General features: G+C 39.5%; 1 protein-coding gene across 2 annotated transcripts; it reads right to left on the bottom strand.

Moving 5' to 3' along the window:
* Positions 1-782: 782 nt before the first annotated feature.
* atl2 (atlastin GTPase 2) lies at positions 783-15,665 on the bottom strand. Of its 2 annotated transcripts, XM_042010655.1 has the most exons (16): positions 15,558-15,665; positions 10,940-11,106; positions 10,030-10,242; positions 8,128-8,259; positions 7,925-8,029; positions 7,782-7,832; positions 7,617-7,673; positions 7,390-7,482; positions 7,091-7,229; positions 6,878-7,005; positions 6,733-6,789; positions 6,578-6,649; positions 5,982-6,413; positions 3,508-3,522; positions 2,906-3,247; positions 2,626-2,715 (listed from the first exon to the last, which is right to left on the bottom strand). In XM_042010655.1, exons 1-15 carry the CDS (start codon positions 15,628-15,630, stop codon positions 3,110-3,112), a joined length of 1,872 nt encoding a protein of 623 aa, XP_041866589.1. In that variant the 5' UTR covers positions 15,631-15,665; the 3' UTR covers positions 2,626-2,715; positions 2,906-3,109. The 2 variants fall into 2 exon arrangements, with proteins under 2 accessions (XP_041866590.1, XP_041866589.1); XM_042010656.1 differs by lacking the exons at positions 2,906-3,247; positions 3,508-3,522 and having other exon boundaries at positions 783-2,715.
* Positions 15,666-16,988: the final 1,323 nt, after the last annotated feature.

Genomic DNA, 16,988 nt, shown 5'->3' with positions numbered 1-16,988 from the left:
ACAGGAGCCTCCTATTGGATAATCACTGCATGGCTGATTATCGTTCAGCTGGCAACACATTATTTAACCCCAACTAATGCAATGAGTAGCTTCACATGGTCGCTGAAAAGATGTTAGTGTATTTGCGAAGAGTCAAATCTTTGGCGCACACCAAGCAGAGAAAACATCTGAGATTGCAGAAACTACTAAAATTGAGTTAAGAACTGTCCACATATTATTAAAAACTGCAAGGACAGTGGGGAGCCATTGTCTCTGATGTTTAATAGTGATAAAAGTAAGAGCTTTTCCACGTGAACAATGTGAGGGAACTCAAGTGTTTGGGACTGAACAGCTGTGTAGCCATGAGAAAACCACTAATCAGAGGCTAACTGAAGTAAAAGGTTTCACTTAGGGAGCACATAGGTTGGACTCTGGAGCAACAGAAGGAGGTCACATGGTCTGATGAGTCCAGATTTACCCTGTTTCAGAGTGATGGAAGCATCAGGGTAAGAAGATGGGCAGATGAAGTCATGCACCCATCATGCCTTGTGCCTTTTGTACAAGCCTGTGGGGGCAGTCTATGACCTGGGTTTTGGCAGTTGGTCAGGGTTAGGTTCAGCAACATTATGTTGTGAAAGAGTAGTTCAGGCATCTTTTTCACACGTGGATTGGACACCACAGAGTAAATGAAAACACCTAAAAGCAAAACAGAGGACTAAAAAAAAAAAAAAAAAAAAAAAAAAAACTGCTTCTAAAAATGGAAAGAATTCAACAAATCAAAAAAGGCGATGGGAGAGCAGTAGTCATGATTTATTCTTTAAGGAAAGATTTTATTCAAAAATAAATTACCAGAGACAATTTTTAAAAGGCAGACAGTAATTATCTCCAACTGAAGAAAAACCTATCAGGATACAAGTAATCACTCCATGCGTCTCTTATCTGTTCTCGTCAGGAGAAAGTAAACCTACAGCAGCGACTTATTCTTTAACAAAACACAGACTGGTAAGTTGATCAGGTGAAGAAAACAAAACAGCCATTGTCAACCGATTCTCTATAAAATGCATACAAAATTTATTTAAATACTTAATCAACATACATGTCTGATTTGTAATAAGAGCACGCAAACAGACTGTACAGTATGAGACTGGCGCTTGAGGTGAGAAATCATGGATGGAATTGATGCAAAACAGCTCAGACAGATGCAAGAATGAGAGTAATAAGCTAAAACTCTACAGATTTCTTCAGTCAGGTTCTTTCTGGGTTGTAAAATACTTTGTATTCAGCTGCTTCTGGGGGATCCAGCTCGGATGGAGAAACTGTCAGCAGACGATTAAATTACACGTGAGATCAAGCAAATAATACAGCAGCTGCAGAGTTGAGATGAACTGCTATCACTCCCAGATCTGTCAGTTTAAGATAAAGCTACAACCAACAGGTGGTAAGAAACAAGACTGGAAACAGAGGAAAATGGCTACACTGAAGTAAAACTGCTTACCTGGATCTCTAAAGCTCAGCTTGTAGTGATGGTTGGGCTTTAGAGTCAGGGATGTGTAGCTAAATGTCCCCCCAGTTTCATCTCTAAGGATCAAACCACCAATGACCTAAATCCGAGCTGAAACTCCCAAAGCAGAAATCGGCCATGCAGCTTCTAACGCTGCAAGCATCCAGTACTGCTGCAGCTTTAAGGGAAGGCAGAGGATGAAATACTTATTTAAAAATGAACGTGTCTATGTCTGGGCTCTAAAAGCTCTTAATAGCATGCAGAGGGCTAAACAATGACAGGTCCACTATGAGACACTGAAGTCTGTTTTAAATTCCTCATAAGTTTCTACAATTAAAAAAAAAAAAAAAATAGCTGAGAAAATGGCGCCTTCCTCCAGCTCTTCGGTCAACATAAAGATTAAAGTGACAGAGACGTGTGGACATCTTATCTAGAAGCAACCTGAGCCCAGAGTTTGTTTATACAAATGTAACCTGGGAATGGCAGCAAACAGGGGAAAAAAAAGCTTGACTTGATTTCATGCTTTAGAATCCAGTTCTAGATAAGCTGGACTTAAGCTAAATCAAATCCAAGAATCACCTCATCAATAGTTTTCTAAGTAGATTATTCAGCTGTGCTCACAGGAAAATGTCCTTATCAATCCACAGCAGAAGTGTCTGGTCTGTAAGAGAATGAATACACACACTTTGAAGTGATTCAGTCTGCATCTGGTGTTGTTAGCAGCTGCCCACAGCAGCGTCAGTTTTCCCTGAATTGTAGCGCAGTCCCAAAGGGAGAGCAGTCCACTACCAGCAAAGATGTGTGTGTGTCACAGCATGGCACACCCGAGGATCACCCGAGGTTTTGGCAAGAGGCTTCTCTGCTCGACCCTCTCACAAACATGCAGTGTGTGAAGTGAGGCACTGGGGGGCGATGAAGATGCACAGCAGACTGTAAGCCTACAGGTCCATGACAGGCAAACAGATGGGAAAGCAGTGTGATGATGGTGGAGGGAAAGGGGGAGTAAACAAAAAGAAGGTCAGCTTTGGTGTTGAACTAGTTTCACAGTTCTAGGATTGGACAGCGAGTAGGGAGGAGAGTGATGAACATGTTGGGGGTGATGAGGAGGAAGAGTGTCAGTGAGTCTTTAACTTGGTGTGCTGTGAGCCCTGTTCTGTCAAGCTGGCTTTGATAGAGTTAACCACCGTCTGTCTGACGTTGTCCTCCATATAATGTTCACTTAGTGGCTTCAAAACCTGTAGGAGACAAAAGGGACAAAGAGGGTTTGCATAAGATCAATCATCCTTCCAATACTTTTTAAAACGCAGGCCAAAATGGTGGAAAAAAAAGAAAGTTCAGGAGGAAAAACATATTAAAAACTACTAAAACATAAGAATTATACAACATCTCCAACTAAAAAAAACATACTTAAAATCTTATTTCGACCTTCATTAGAAAAAGATAATAAACCATTGGTGTCTTCAAGATCCACAGATCCAGTTGTGCAGGCGTCCACACCCAAAAGTTATAAGTATAAGAATCCAGCACCACAGGACTGAAAAAAAAAAACAATAGCTAAAGAAGCCAAAGCCGAAGCGTCTATATGAGAAGTAAATTTAACAGTCTGTAAATCCACCGGCTGGCCAGCAGCTAGTTGGCCTTCTTGTAGTTGTTGTTGAGTGGAGCAAGAGCTCCGAGTCCCAGCGTTGCTCCTGATGGGAGGGAAGGGAGGAGAGAGATGGGCCACGCCAGGCGACTCCTGACAGGCTCCAAAAGTTTGGAAAACACCTGAGAGGACAGCAAGGAGGAACAAGAAAGTTAAACAAAGAGTAAGACTGACTAGCAGGCTCACGGTGCACCAGAGGGCAAGAAAAAAGAAAATATGACAAAGTGGGATACATAAGTTTCGGACGGGTAAGAAGTACGGTACAATATCCATCCACATCAAAATAAAGAAGAGGGAAGGTGAAAAAAATAAAATAAAATCAGGCAAGATGTGAACGGCAAGCAGGCAGAAGATCAGAGAAACAGGACCCGACACATCTCACCTTTCTCACTGTCCTCTATAAAGCAGGGGAGGCAGGAAGAGAAAGAAACAGGAAGGAGGGAGAAGCAACAGGAAACATGAAGGAAACGTTAAACAAAAAACCTCCGAGCTCATATTTGTTCTCCTGAGTAAAGTCAGTGTGAAGCAACAACTGAGACAGTAAAGGAAAGAGGATGAAGAAACATGCTGGCTGTCTTTCAGTGGACGGAGCTCTGAACGGTGGCATGACAACACCATTCTGTGGACTTGTTGAGATGGATGATGGGATGTGAGGCTGAGGCCTGGCTGAAAACTTGAGACAGTTGATAGAAGGTAATAAAAACTGATTGGAAGATTCTAGTTTCACAGAAACCAATATAACAAATAATACAATAACACATACATTCACACAAAAAACAAGTAGAGGTAAATCCATCCAGTATACAACAGAACAGAAAATACCACTGTGAATGTTTTGATATTCTTCAATCAACTTTCAGCTGAGTCACGGTCCGTGTCCTAGTCTGCAACGCCGGGGAGGATAATCTAGTTATTCATCGATGTCTGCGGACTGAATGAGAACATGCATCCGACTTTCTCTGCGAGATCTTCATGTGTGTAATTACAGCTGATTTTAAAGCACAGACTATGTTTTTAAAGGTACCTTAAAGCTGATTTTGTCACATGCCTCTGCTGTTATACGAATCTGAGGAGCCAAAAGAAAATTTCTAAATGCTTTAAGTTACCCAGAGATGACAAGTTGTCTGAAATAAACTGCTTTTCAGTCATAATTTGATGGATTTAGACATTTGACAAAAAAAAAATATTTCAATAGGAGCAGCCTTATTGGGAGTAAAGATCTATTAAAATCAACTTAAGCTCCATATTTTTTTTCCTCAATAATATGGAAGTTTGGAGCATGTACTGCACACAGAGACCCTTAGAGTTAAGTTGAGTGCATGCATGCAGGAGTGATTCCATCTGCAACCATATTATCCGGGTATATTAATTTGGTTGAGAGCTAAGATTTTAGTGAGGCTAGCACAAAACAATTTTTCCCTGCTGTCATGTCAGCATGCTTCCAGTCAGGACTTTGAGTTCACCTGTATTAGTTAAGGCCAAACAAATGTATCTTTGGCTCAGCTAACTCAGCTACATGTGCTTTAGTAAGGTTTAGTCATGCATTTCTGTACTAACGCTATGCATCATCCTTCAATAGGTAACGCAGATTTCCATTGATAAAGTCTGTGCCAAGACTAACTTTTTTTTTTTTTTAAGATTGTACAAGCAGCACACGGTCTGGAAAATTTCAGGAGGATGGCTCTACTTCGTGGAACTAAGTCTCACTCCGTACTTCCTGAACACTCCTGCAACTCTGAATCTTACTGTACTGTTTTTCCATCTTTGATGAAAACAGTTTTGCTTTAGGCGATCGGTCGTGCAGAAAGGCACGCCACACAGGTCCAACACGTTTGATTTTATGATCTTATTCACACAGCTATGCAGGAAATCACTGATTTTCAAGGATCACACAGTTTCTAAACTGTTAATGATGACAGATGTTTCAACTTTAGAGATTGTATTTTCAACTTTGTCTTAAGTTTTTTTTAAAGTTATTATTTACTTTTGGTTTATATCAACTTAAAAATAATTAAATAATACAAATTATTGAGAGGAAATAAATCTTGAGTGCACCAAAATTGTGACACTGCAGAGGGATGAGTGCATTTCTGATGTATACTGTAAACACAAGAGATTTTTGTTATTCTGGAAGGGGGAGAAAAAAAAAAATCACAAATTATTGCTCACCTAAAACCTTTAAAGTGTTTTATCTTGAGCCTTAATAAAATTCCTGAATGAACTCTAGTTGAAATTGTTCACAAATACTTGGGAGTCTGCAGATCCCAAACATTTAAAAAAACTGTTGTAACAACAAAGTAAGATTAACACAGGAGCATAAATAGGCATCAGAAAACTGATGATCATTTATTCTACTGCAAAAAAAAAAAAAAAAACTAAGTTAAAACCTTAAGCTGGCTTGAACCTAAAATGAAATTTGAGGCAGACATGCTCTTCCAAACCATCTGATGTTGGGTGACACTAAACCCATTTATTCACAAACGTCACTGCGGAGCAACAGCTCAGACAAGAAGCATAAGAAGGTGAAGAAAGTGCTGGCTGAGTTTCGGTGGGCTGAACTTGAGCAGTGACATCAAACCCCACGGATTTGGACAGTTTTCTGATATTTTAATGTCTAAATTAAAACTGAGTGAATTAATAAAAGTCGGTAGCGTCAGCTCTGATGTAATAAAGAAAGTTAATATCTCCAATAAATGTGGCTGCAGTTTATTTTCATCCACTGACTAACAAAAGCACAAATACTCAACCATCATTGAGGTTTCCAGTTATTATGAACTTTAATACACTAAAACATACCCAAATATAAAAATTAATATAAAAAATAAATAAATTCCCTGTTACACAGTAAACACTCACCTGTTCCCAGAGCATTTCCGCCACCTGGTCTATCAGCACTCCCACCTCCCGGAACTCTCCAGAATACTTCACATAAGCCCAAATGCAGAGCGACAGCAGCGCCAAACCCATGATCATGTTAGCCAGCGCTGCTAAGATGCTCGGACCAATGAAGCCCGTCACTCCGGACACCACATACGTGACGAACATGACAGCAAAGAGCGTGGCTGGTGTGCGTGCTGCGTAGAAGATGTTTTTGCCATCGTTGTGTTTGGAGAAGTTGGTGAAGGCATGGTCCAGTTCAGCCTCCAGCTGGTTCTGGTAGCGCTGACAAAACTCATCGCCGCCCATTTTCTTCACAGAGCAAAAGAAACGGACCGAGTGCTCGCGGAACTCCTCGTGGCAGCGCTCCAGGTCGGCCGGAGCGATGTAGGGCTTGTCCCCTCCGCAGATCTATTGAAATAAGAACATGACAGAGTAAGCTTGCATGTAACTCCCATTAGACATCTTGACTACTTCCTGTTGTCATTACAAAATCTGGTGAGCTCTAAACTTTGGCAGCTTTTCTTCTTAGATTGATTCATAGTGAATTTGAGGGAAAAAAAACCTGTCCTGACCTGCTCCATGTTCTTGCTGTACAAGTCTTTGGCTCCTGCCACAGCAGTCAAATTGTTGGCCTCTGCCGTCGCCTGACAAACAGGAAAATACAGTTTTAGATTATTTGACTTTGACAAGAGATTTAAATCCTGTATAAATTAAGACAATAACTAACCTGCAGCATGGACTTTGGGTGAGGCAGCTCCTCACCTTGGTATATCTTTATATAGGCCTACAGAAGTGAAGAGACACAACAGTGAATTCTATGCTAAAAATGAGGCACTAGTTTGAAAAACATTAGAAGTGGCTAAAATCGTGACCTTGAAGTACTCCAGAAGATCCCTGCAGGTGACTTTGTTCCCGCCAATCTCCTTCTCAACCAGTCGGTCTGGAGCCAGGAGGAGAGGCACCAGCTTGGCCAACTCTCTTTTAAAATCATCATCAATGTCTGAAACACAAATACATTATCACCAGTTTCTCTTGTTACTGTTTTGATTTCATCATGAGTGCATGTTTGGGTGTTTTATTCTGACCCTTCAGCCTGCCATCAAAGTATGGGTTGGTGGCCACCTTAAGACCAGGATGTGGCAGCAGGAAGCAGCTGATGTTGGAGAAGCAGGAGTGAATGTGCTTCCTCACATTCTGCAGCTCCTCATGTTGGTTCTGTTTAACCTGTCAGCAACACAGTGCGAGTGTATTGTTTTCAGAGGGGTTGCAACCTTGCGGTCTGTGTACAAATATCTCAGCTAAAAAAAATATTTTGACCATATTTTAACTTTTTTTCCCTTTAATTTAAATACGTATTTCCAACTTGAAACAAACTGATTCGAACCTGCAGTCTTCTCTCCAGGAAAGTGTTCCCTCCTTCTAGTCCATAATAATGTTCATAGGGATAACTCCAGTCCCGAATCAGGAACATTAAGGACTGAAACACACAACCACCATCACAAAAACAATGAGAAAAAGAACTACAGCCGAGACAATAACAGGATGTGGGTATTTGACAATATATACATCCAATTAATTTAAGGAATTGATGGCAGCAAAAACACAGATTACTTGAAAAGGTTTCAGATAGATCTCCTCCATTGCCAGCCGCCCATATTCTGTGAAGAGCTACATGTGACAGATTAAAAAAAAAAAAAACGAAAATAGATCAGAAATGATATACAGTGAAACAGCTTGAGGTCTCTTTTTCCTTTTAGAAGAAGAAATATCACAAACCTGCAGGTGCTGCAGATCGTCCTCCTGTATGTTCTGGGAGAGATTGTACACCTGAAAACAAACAGATAAACACAACCTGACTGCAAATACGTTCAACAAGCACAAAGTAAGTTTCTGCATTACGACATACGTTGAGGTGTTACCTGCACAGAGCTGGTCATCGTGCTGAGGGCAAAAACAGTAGCACAGTCCTTTATGGTGGATTGGCTGTCAAATGCTCCCTGAGTGTCAACGAGGAGAACAGCAACCTGCAAACAGCAGCCAGAGTGAGACTGTGGTTGGTTAAAAAGAAGAAGAAGAAAAAAACTAACAAAAAGGGAGTTAAGTACATTTAGGAACAGGCTACCTTGCTGCCATCAGGTTTGTTGACCACAAACACTTCGCTCCAGACCTGAATTCCTGTGGTCTCCCTCTCACAGCCTCCCCGCCATTTGAACCCAGTCAAGGGATCGCTATCGCCTCCCATCCACGAGTTGTTCTGCAGCAGAGGAGAAGAGGGTGGTAACAGGGATGAGATTGGAGATTAAACAACAGAAACACGTAGAAATCGGTTATAAGATAAATTTGCATGGATTGAGAGGACTGATGATAAGAAGGGCACACGAGAGAAGGCGAGCTGATAAGAAAGCAGGCGGGAATGAAAAATTATGCAAGTCAATGGACTGAAGTCCATCACCATTTGGCACAGATCAACACCCTGGAGACACATCAACTTTTCAAGAAGCATCTGCTTGAGTAATGTGTAAAGTCATTGAGCTCTAATGTAGTTTAACTTCCTCCTCAAAACTTGCATCCATACCGATATGAAATTTTCCTTTCAAACACCTTCACTTTTAACAGAAAAACATGGTGATGCCACATTAAGGCCACTGTTTGGACTGCAGTCATACAAATGAGATCAACTTAGTTTTTAGTTTTAGTTGTCTATTATTCAAGTATATTTAAAAAAAAGAAAGAAGCCAGAAGCTACAAAAAAGAAGCCAGTTGTTGTTGTGCACAACATTAACACACATGAAAGCCGTAATCGTCACATTTTTTTAAAAATATTTGCTCTAATGTTTCATAGATTAAAATAAAAGTGACACATGTGAATGGATCACAGCCCAAAGAACCGTGAAGCAGAGACAAAAAAGTATGTCCCACAGAAAATATTCAGTTCAAGCCACCTCTTGTAACATACTTCTAGTGAAATCAACACACACTGACTTTGTGTGCTTTTGACATTAGAGACGAACCACTGATCACAAGAAGGAAACACAAGTTTAAAAGCAAATACCTGATTTTTAAGTCACCGATCTCTGGCTAGTCTAGAACAATGCAGCTCTGTTCAAAGTCTAACTAAAACATGATGATGAAGATAATTTGTCATCTGATAAAAAAAAACAAAACAAAACAAAACGAAGAACATTAAAAAACAACATAAACACACCTCCAGCCTTGTAACACTTTCCACTACGACTATATCACGACTCAGAGCAAACAGCTGCAAAGGTTCACACTCAATACTACTAAGATTAGGAATTATTTGGTTAACGCCATGAACACCTGGATAGACTTGTTAAGTTACTCAAAAGCTGTTAAAAAGGATCATAACATTCCTCCACTTTTACTTCAGTGCATGTATTGTTAAAAGCATTTTCAGTAAGAGAAAGGTGATACTGACTCGAGCTGTCCAGCAGAGGTGAACAAGAACCTGTGTTTATGTGGAGTCTGTAAAATTTTTCTCAGAATGCTGAGACTTGTTAAACTGCTCTGACAACTGTCTGGTTTATTCACCTGGATTCACACATTTTCATGTTGAGTGAGAAATCTCGGCTGAGGCCAAACAGGAAGCACTTGTCCTTGCTCATTGCCTCCACACGCGAGTACAAACTAATCTCATCTGCTGCACTTGTTCATTGAGCCCACCTGTTTTTGCAGTCTCTACTTACGGTGGGTGTTAAACAGTAAGTCCCAGTGGAAGGACGAAGTGTTGTGTGTTTAATCAGGAAGTGTAAATAGACCCTAAATAGACGCCTAAGCAGGACCTTTCAGAACTAGAAAAGCAATTGATTTACTGATTTCACTGAAAGTGAAAACCTGGTCTCAGATGTTCTGTTGGGTCTAGACTGACCCTGTTTATGTTTTGAAATTATTTCTGTTTTAAATTAATATCATCGGACTATGTACTGAACTGTGTCTTTAGGTTAGCCCCTACAGGAACAGGCATCCTTGTAAATCCAGAAAAATCAAGACCACATTGACCCACCTGACTGTGCATGTAGCGTAGCATGAAGTCCAGCAGGAAGGACTTGCCCTTGCGAAAGGCCCCGGCTACAGACACAACCACCACATTCAGGTCCTTCACGTGATCCTGCAGCAGGACCTTCTCCAGCGCGGCAGCATCCAACTCAAAACTGTGCTCGTCCTCCTTGGCCAAGACAATCTGAATGGGCCGGGCCTTATCTTCCTCTTCTGCAGCCTAAAGACACAAGTTTGCAATCGATCAATGCTTTCCCTGGCATTGAGGGAGAGTTAAGTGGCTACACTGCTTAGAAAGCAGGTTCCAGTGAGGAGGCAGGACTGAAAATTACAAAGCTGATTCAAACCAGCAAAGCCTCAAAATCAAGAGGTCTGGCATTAAGCAAAGACTACAGAGTGACAAAATCCTGTATTATCTGTACTGAGAATTATTATGTCCTGTAAATAAATAATACATTTTATTCTCTACTGGAGAAAAATCAACAATGAGGCATTTTAAAATTTTATCACCTCTTTACCTTCATACCACAATGATAGCTAATATATCTACTCTGACAAACTCGCTGAATGAACACAATGCTTCTCTCAGAGCTCATGTATCCTTTGTCAAACAAGTTTTCAGACTAAGTATGATTAATGTCCCATTAAAACCAACAAATTGTGTCTGCTCACTGACTCTTGAAAATAGCCAAGTTCATCTGCAGCTATCTTGAAAACTAAGAATTGCTTCAGTCAGTCGGGCAAACAGCTGATGGGTTTGCTGCTTTCTTTTTCTCATAAATGATAGTAAACTGATAAATCAACGTCAGTGTAGAAACACTTAAATCAAAATAAATTCAAGTCTGGTCTAAAAAGCCGCAAGAAAAAGATAAAAATAAAAAGACATATGCTTATCAGTAAATTTGCTCAAACTTCACCTCCTCTTCATCAATCCCTTCATCTGGTGACGGGGTGAGGCTCTCATTTTTGCCAAAGTTTGAAGTCATGGTCTGAGGCAGCAACTCATCCTCCAGGTCTTCAGGCCTGGCTAACGGGGGCTTCTTCTTTTGCCAAATAATGGGGACATCTGCAACACCACTCAAGCCTAAAGATGACATGTTAAAGCACAAAAGGGAAGAGAAAATTACACCGATTACATAGCATCATGCTTCATCATCAAATTAATTTGTGATGGAGACAAATGAAGTGGCGCCTTTACTGATGAAGAAGCTTCATTATCACGAGACTGTTTACCAACCTGTTTTGGGGATGTTAAGAGGAAAGTGAAATGCTCTATATGGATCAAACAGAGTGGGAATCTCTCCAGCTTTCTGTTGTGCTGGGCTAAATACCATTATACACTTTGGACTTTCCATCTAGGTCAAACTCAAAAATAGCCGTTCAGTGGAAATCACAAAGGACCAGAAAAAAGGACATCAGTAAAGTATGCTACCAGGACATTCACATTTCCCTTCATATTTCGGTGAGTCTTCTCTTAAATCTAAAGCAGGTTTTCTGTAAAACTGCTAAATTTCCTCCTGAGTCACATCACAGCAAGAGCAGCACAAGTGAGCGAGCATAACTCTAACCTGTAATCTATTCAATACATCCAAGATGACATGTACAAATATTAGGCTGATCAATCATGTCAAAACACAAACATCTTTAGTTTAGTAGCATATGAGAGCAAGGACACACACACACACAAAAAACATACTTGAAAAGCTGTTATGAAAGTTATGAAAACGGCCTCTAATTAAAATTCTTATCAAAGCTGGCTGGGGAGAAAAATGGTTTTGACTTTAAATTATTCACACATTATCTTTGTTTTTGTTCACAGCCTTTAGAAATAAAGAAAGACATCATTAAAGTGGCACTCCCTCGAGACATGCTAGATGAATCATAAGCCATTTAACTGGCAAAAGTCCATAAAACAGGTTGGATTACTAGTATTAAACTTTGCTCATTCAAATACCTAATTGAACAACAACGTCTTGAGTTACTTAAACAATGTGTCTTGGAGGATTTAAACTAGGTCTCGAACCAACAAAACCCAGCCCTTTCACATTGGTACCCATCCTTTATAAGAACACAACTTACCCCCAAGTCAGCAATAACTGTAAAACAAAACGGTAGCTGCAAGTGCAGTACGAGGTAGTAAACCAGAACCACTAAACAATATTCTGTTGTGTGTAATTTATTTAATTGTCTGCTTGAGCTGCAAGTTGATAATTACATTAAGGTTATGTTTATCAGAATCATGCGTTAGTAGTTTTGTTATTGGTTTTAATAAAGTTTTTACTAATTAAATGCAGCAAAGTCCACATCTGAACGATAACGAAAACAGTCTTTAAAAGAATAAAGTCTTGATAACTAGACTCTGATACACAACCTGAGTGACTGACTAAAAAAAATCTGTTTTAACTGGGATGAGGTTACTTAAAATATATCTTAATGAATTACTCCAGATAGGGCCTGAATTCTTTTAGATGGAAGTCAAAAATCTGTTTTAAGGAATGATCACGTCAACAGACACCTGCAGTAGTAAGTCATCCACTAAAAATGAGCATTTTCAATCAGTTGCCTCTCTGCAGACTGGCTGCAGACTAGAAGAGAGCCAATTAGATAATCACATTATTTTAAATTCAATAACTTCAATGGCCATTCAAGTTAATTCAGCGGAATCGTTCTCTTTTCTCTGAGAATATTTGCAGCTGCTTACAAGTTTTTATAACAGTAAAGTGACAGGTTTAAATAACCCAATAAACAGGTCGGTTTCAGTCTTTCACCAGTTTTCACTCTTTTGTGAGCTCATCTATGAAACAGTTCATTGTAAAAATAACTGACTGGTTAATCAGGCAAAGAAACTGGTGGAAGGGGGTTGACAAACAAGTTGGGGAAAAAACTGCTAGCTTAAAATAGTATGCGGATGATTTGGACAATATTTATTGTGATGTTCTAAAAATCATTTTTACTACTTTTTAGTGTTGTGTTACCAAATACCATTTTCTTAACATCTGTAACGACCGCCTGCTCATTTGTTGCTTTATGATTCTCTTTGGATAATTTGCTTTTTCACAAGTGATTACACAAAACACTTATTTAAGATGAAGATTGAAAGGTTTGAATATGTAAAAACCAGACTAATAATAAACTGACCTAAAGCTAACCATCAAATTAATTTACACAGAAGAGAGTCACAACCCATTCCCATTTTAAGGTAGTTTCAAATGCAGGTTTTAGAATGGCAAGAAAGATCTTGTCCAAGAAAACTTATGAAAATGGGGCATTCAAAGATCAACCTGGATGTTCTGGAAAGGCCAATGACAATGTCACAAGCAAAAGGCCATTATTGTAATCTGCTCTGCACACAAATGAGCCCTGAACAGTTCCTCAGTCTGGGCCATTGCAGGTTCCCATCAGGTCCAGAGCAGCACTCAGCAAAATGAAGTGGCACAGACTGCAGCCATAGAAGGGACTCGAACACAAAGACACTATTCTGCTGGGGCTGTGAGGAGTCTGTATTGCAGCAGAATGTAAGTGAGAGGAGAAAAATGAACAATTAGCAGACAAGGAACCATAGCAGCCAGTTATAAAAAAAATAGACTATGCTGAATGTGCACACAGGCACCATGATAGAGTAGCTAATCCACTGTCCTGCTCCTCAGCTTTAAAAAAATGAGGGCAAGACTAAAATTAGCTTTCTTACTTCATTTCTGATGGTGACACTGAACAGATGCTGCTAGGTCTCCATGTTTTGTACATCCATACACTCAAGAAGCTGCCAAGAGATGAAATTAATGTTTCACAAAAAGAATTTTGCTTCACATAAAAAAACCACAAGAGTATTCTCTCCTGCATCCATCCTATTCTCATGATGGTCTATGTTTAACTCGGACAGCAATAAATAGTGATCAAGCCCACATCTCAGCACTGTGTCCAACATGAGCTCTCACCTCCTTCGACTCCTCCACTATATCTGAGGCAGAATCTGAGGACAACATCATGACTCACTAAACGAATTAGTCAAGCAAAATTCTATAAAACATATCCCCTTCTAGATTTAAAACACCAATACTTTACACTCAAGTGACCATGAAATATTTGTTTTGTTTTGGTACTAAAGAAATATAAGTTAACAGATACTCAGATTGTGAACGAGATAGTGTTTCTCCGTAGCCTATCAAGATGCAGGTACACTAACCTCCCCGCACTCTAGTACCAAACATAACCTGACACAGCCTCTCTGAACTCAAGTCAAGGAGGCCAAATGTTCAGTTACAGCAAGTCGACCAACTGGGAGGCTGTGGGGACAAAGTGCAAATAAAGCGCGGTTACAGTTGGCGAATGTTGTTGCCACAGAGGCAGCTGGCCTGTGTGGAAGTAGACATAAAGGTCATTAACAGTTTCTAAAGCACACAGTAATGTCAGGGATGAGCCACGGCGTCTTGATTAAGTTTAACAAACGTCACTTGTGTCTACATCAGAAGTATTTCCTCCATTTGCCAAAGCAGTTACATAAAAAGTATAAAACAATAATTAGTACTATACAATCAAATTATCTTTATATTAGATTAGCTAATTGTTTCAATAAATCCAAGTAAATAAAAATTAACTGTGCAGTTTTCAAAAGCTCAACCTTGTCATATTTATTCAATACCACGATGGGTAACATGATACACCAGCAACGCTGCCATCAAAGATAGATTTATCCCCAAAACCTGTATTCAGCAGTTCCATAACCTATATACCATCTTCAGACCTAAAAAGCTGGTAGAAGATAGCTATCAGTGAGAGGAAATTAAACAAAGTAGACAATCAGTGTAAGATCATTTTCAACAGTCCGTTCTAATACAAATAATTTACTTTCATTTGTTCTTGTTAACAATATCTTTTTCCTAACAGTAAAATGCACATGTACACCTGTTTAAAATCGCTTCTCATTTACGTTACAAACTCTGCTGGCAAACAGACTAATAATAGGGCATTTAAAAATATCCAAGTCATTAGTGGGATGAGATTAGCGTATCGTTACATGGTTAGTGTGGACTGAACTCCGCTGTAGATAACAGTTTAAGTTCAGGAACACTGCACTTGAAGCATATTCGGCCTGACTGTACCAGCCAGGTTAAAGCGAATGCCCGGAAAAACATGCTGAGAGGTGTCGCGAGGAAATTTTGTATCCGGGTCAGATTCTGGTTCAGATAATGTTATTTTCTGTTCACATTACTTAGGGAAACATATGACCGAGCCATGGGGGGGAAAAAAAAAAAAAAAAAAAAAGCAAAATGAAGTATCGTTTTGAAGCTAATTTTATATCATTTGCACTGTGTTAGGACTGCACTTGTAAGCTACATAAGACAAATTCTGGCAGGGGTACCACACTTGGCCGGACACCTTGGGTCCTCCGACTGAAAACAGAGTCTGGCTAACGGAAAAGCAACTGAGACAAAGAACGCAGAAACAACAGCATACTCTGTAATAATCTCACTACAACTAAGTACTCTTTATCGATTCGCTGAAACTGACTAACCAGTAAAACGAGTAACATGTTACCTTCATCTACGCCTCGGTTTTTGCGGTTGGGGTCCAAGTGATTTCTGCTCCTCAGCCCGCTCACCTCCGCCATCTTGGAGTTCTGAAATCTGACGTGGCTGACGTCAAAGAAGCTTTTTTGTTTTTTTCTTCGTCGCGTTGCCTGCAGAAGTTTGCACCGCCCCGAGGCTGTCGCACGCGCAGCTGTCTCAAGTTCACTGCGCTACTTCCTTACGTTTCCTCTAATGATTTAAATCACGTTTTCTTTAAAACGTTTAACAGCTACTTTATATTTTAAAAAAATATTTAAAAGTTTGTTCACTTGACATTAATGTAAGTTAGAATTTGGAGGAGTTGCGAAGAGTTATGGCCTCTACAGACAGGAGCTTTTAATATATATATATCTATATATCTATCTATATATATATATCTATATATATCTATAGATATATATCTATATATATCTATATATATATATATATATATATGCAGGCATATGCAGGCATATGCTTTCTAACATTTTTCTCTTGTTAAGTGTTTAACGTTATTGTGTTATTGTGAGAGCTGCAATGGCCTAGTTGAAAGTGGTATTTATTTAATTTTAAACATTATGTGGGCTTTGTGGTGCTTTTTGACATATCTTCATACCATCTCCCTTTTGTTCACTCTACTGGGCCTCAAGATTATGTTTCTTTTATCAACAGGAAACCTATCAACTCACTTTAACATCAACAACAGCAGTGTTTCACTGAAAGAATGTCAGATATGAGTTTTAGGGGAAATTGGAAATATTTCCTTAATGTGCTGTCCTGTCTTCACTATTTTGTTTGCATGACTCCCTTTTTTTAAAAAAAAAAAAAATCATTTGATAATGTGTAACATCAGAAATAGGACCTTTGCAGCGACATTAATTGCAGGATAGATCATATTTCTCCAGTTTTAGCCTCTCTTCATTGGATCCCTGTTAAATTAAAATTCATCTCTCTGCTCATTATCATAAACATATGACAGTATTGGCATCATTAACATATTTCCCCTCTCTCAGCAGGTCTTCCTGGCTAAAAGTTGTGGTGCCTCTTGGTCTCTTTGTCCTGTCTTCTCTATCCCAACCAGTGGAGACAGATGGTCACCCTCCTTGAGCCGGGTTCTGACAAAAGTTTTCCCTTCCTGTTAAATTTGAGTTTTTTCCTTTCCACTGTCGCCGCCCTGTGCATGCTCAGGATGGGGAAGTGAATCGAAATTTAGTTTCAGTGCAGTCTATTGGTTTCCTTAATTTGGCTATAATTTATTATGAACTGGCTTGTATGAATACTGACTGGATGAGAACTGATTGGCTCGAGCTGATTGTGTGTAAAGTACCCTTAGATGATGTTGTGAATTAATGCTATACAAATAAAGGTGAATTGAACTGAATTGAAATTAGTGGAGTGCACAATTATAACTTAAGTGACC

Source organism: Melanotaenia boesemani, chromosome 16 (assembly GCF_017639745.1).
Source record: "Melanotaenia boesemani isolate fMelBoe1 chromosome 16, fMelBoe1.pri, whole genome shotgun sequence".
NCBI lineage: Eukaryota > Metazoa > Chordata > Actinopteri > Atheriniformes > Melanotaeniidae > Melanotaenia > Melanotaenia boesemani.
The sequence above is the reverse complement of the archived record's forward strand: the minus strand, read 5'-3'. Positions and strand labels throughout refer to the sequence as shown.

What these genes read in the sequence shown, in the direction of transcription:
- atl2 (XM_042010655.1), bottom strand. Translation starts at nt 15,630, where the DNA reads ATGGCGGAGGTGAGCGGGCTGAGGAGCAGAAATCACTTGGACCCCAAC. An exon ending in ACGATCTGCAGCACCTGCAG is followed by an intron (nt 7,674 to 7,781) that starts GTTTGTGATATT and finishes TGTCACATGTAG; the next exon opens with CTCTTCACAGAATATGGGCG. An exon ending in CTTTGATGGCAGGCTGAAGG is followed by an intron (nt 7,006 to 7,090) that starts GTCAGAATAAAA and finishes TTTGTGTTTCAG; the next exon opens with ACATTGATGATGATTTTAAA.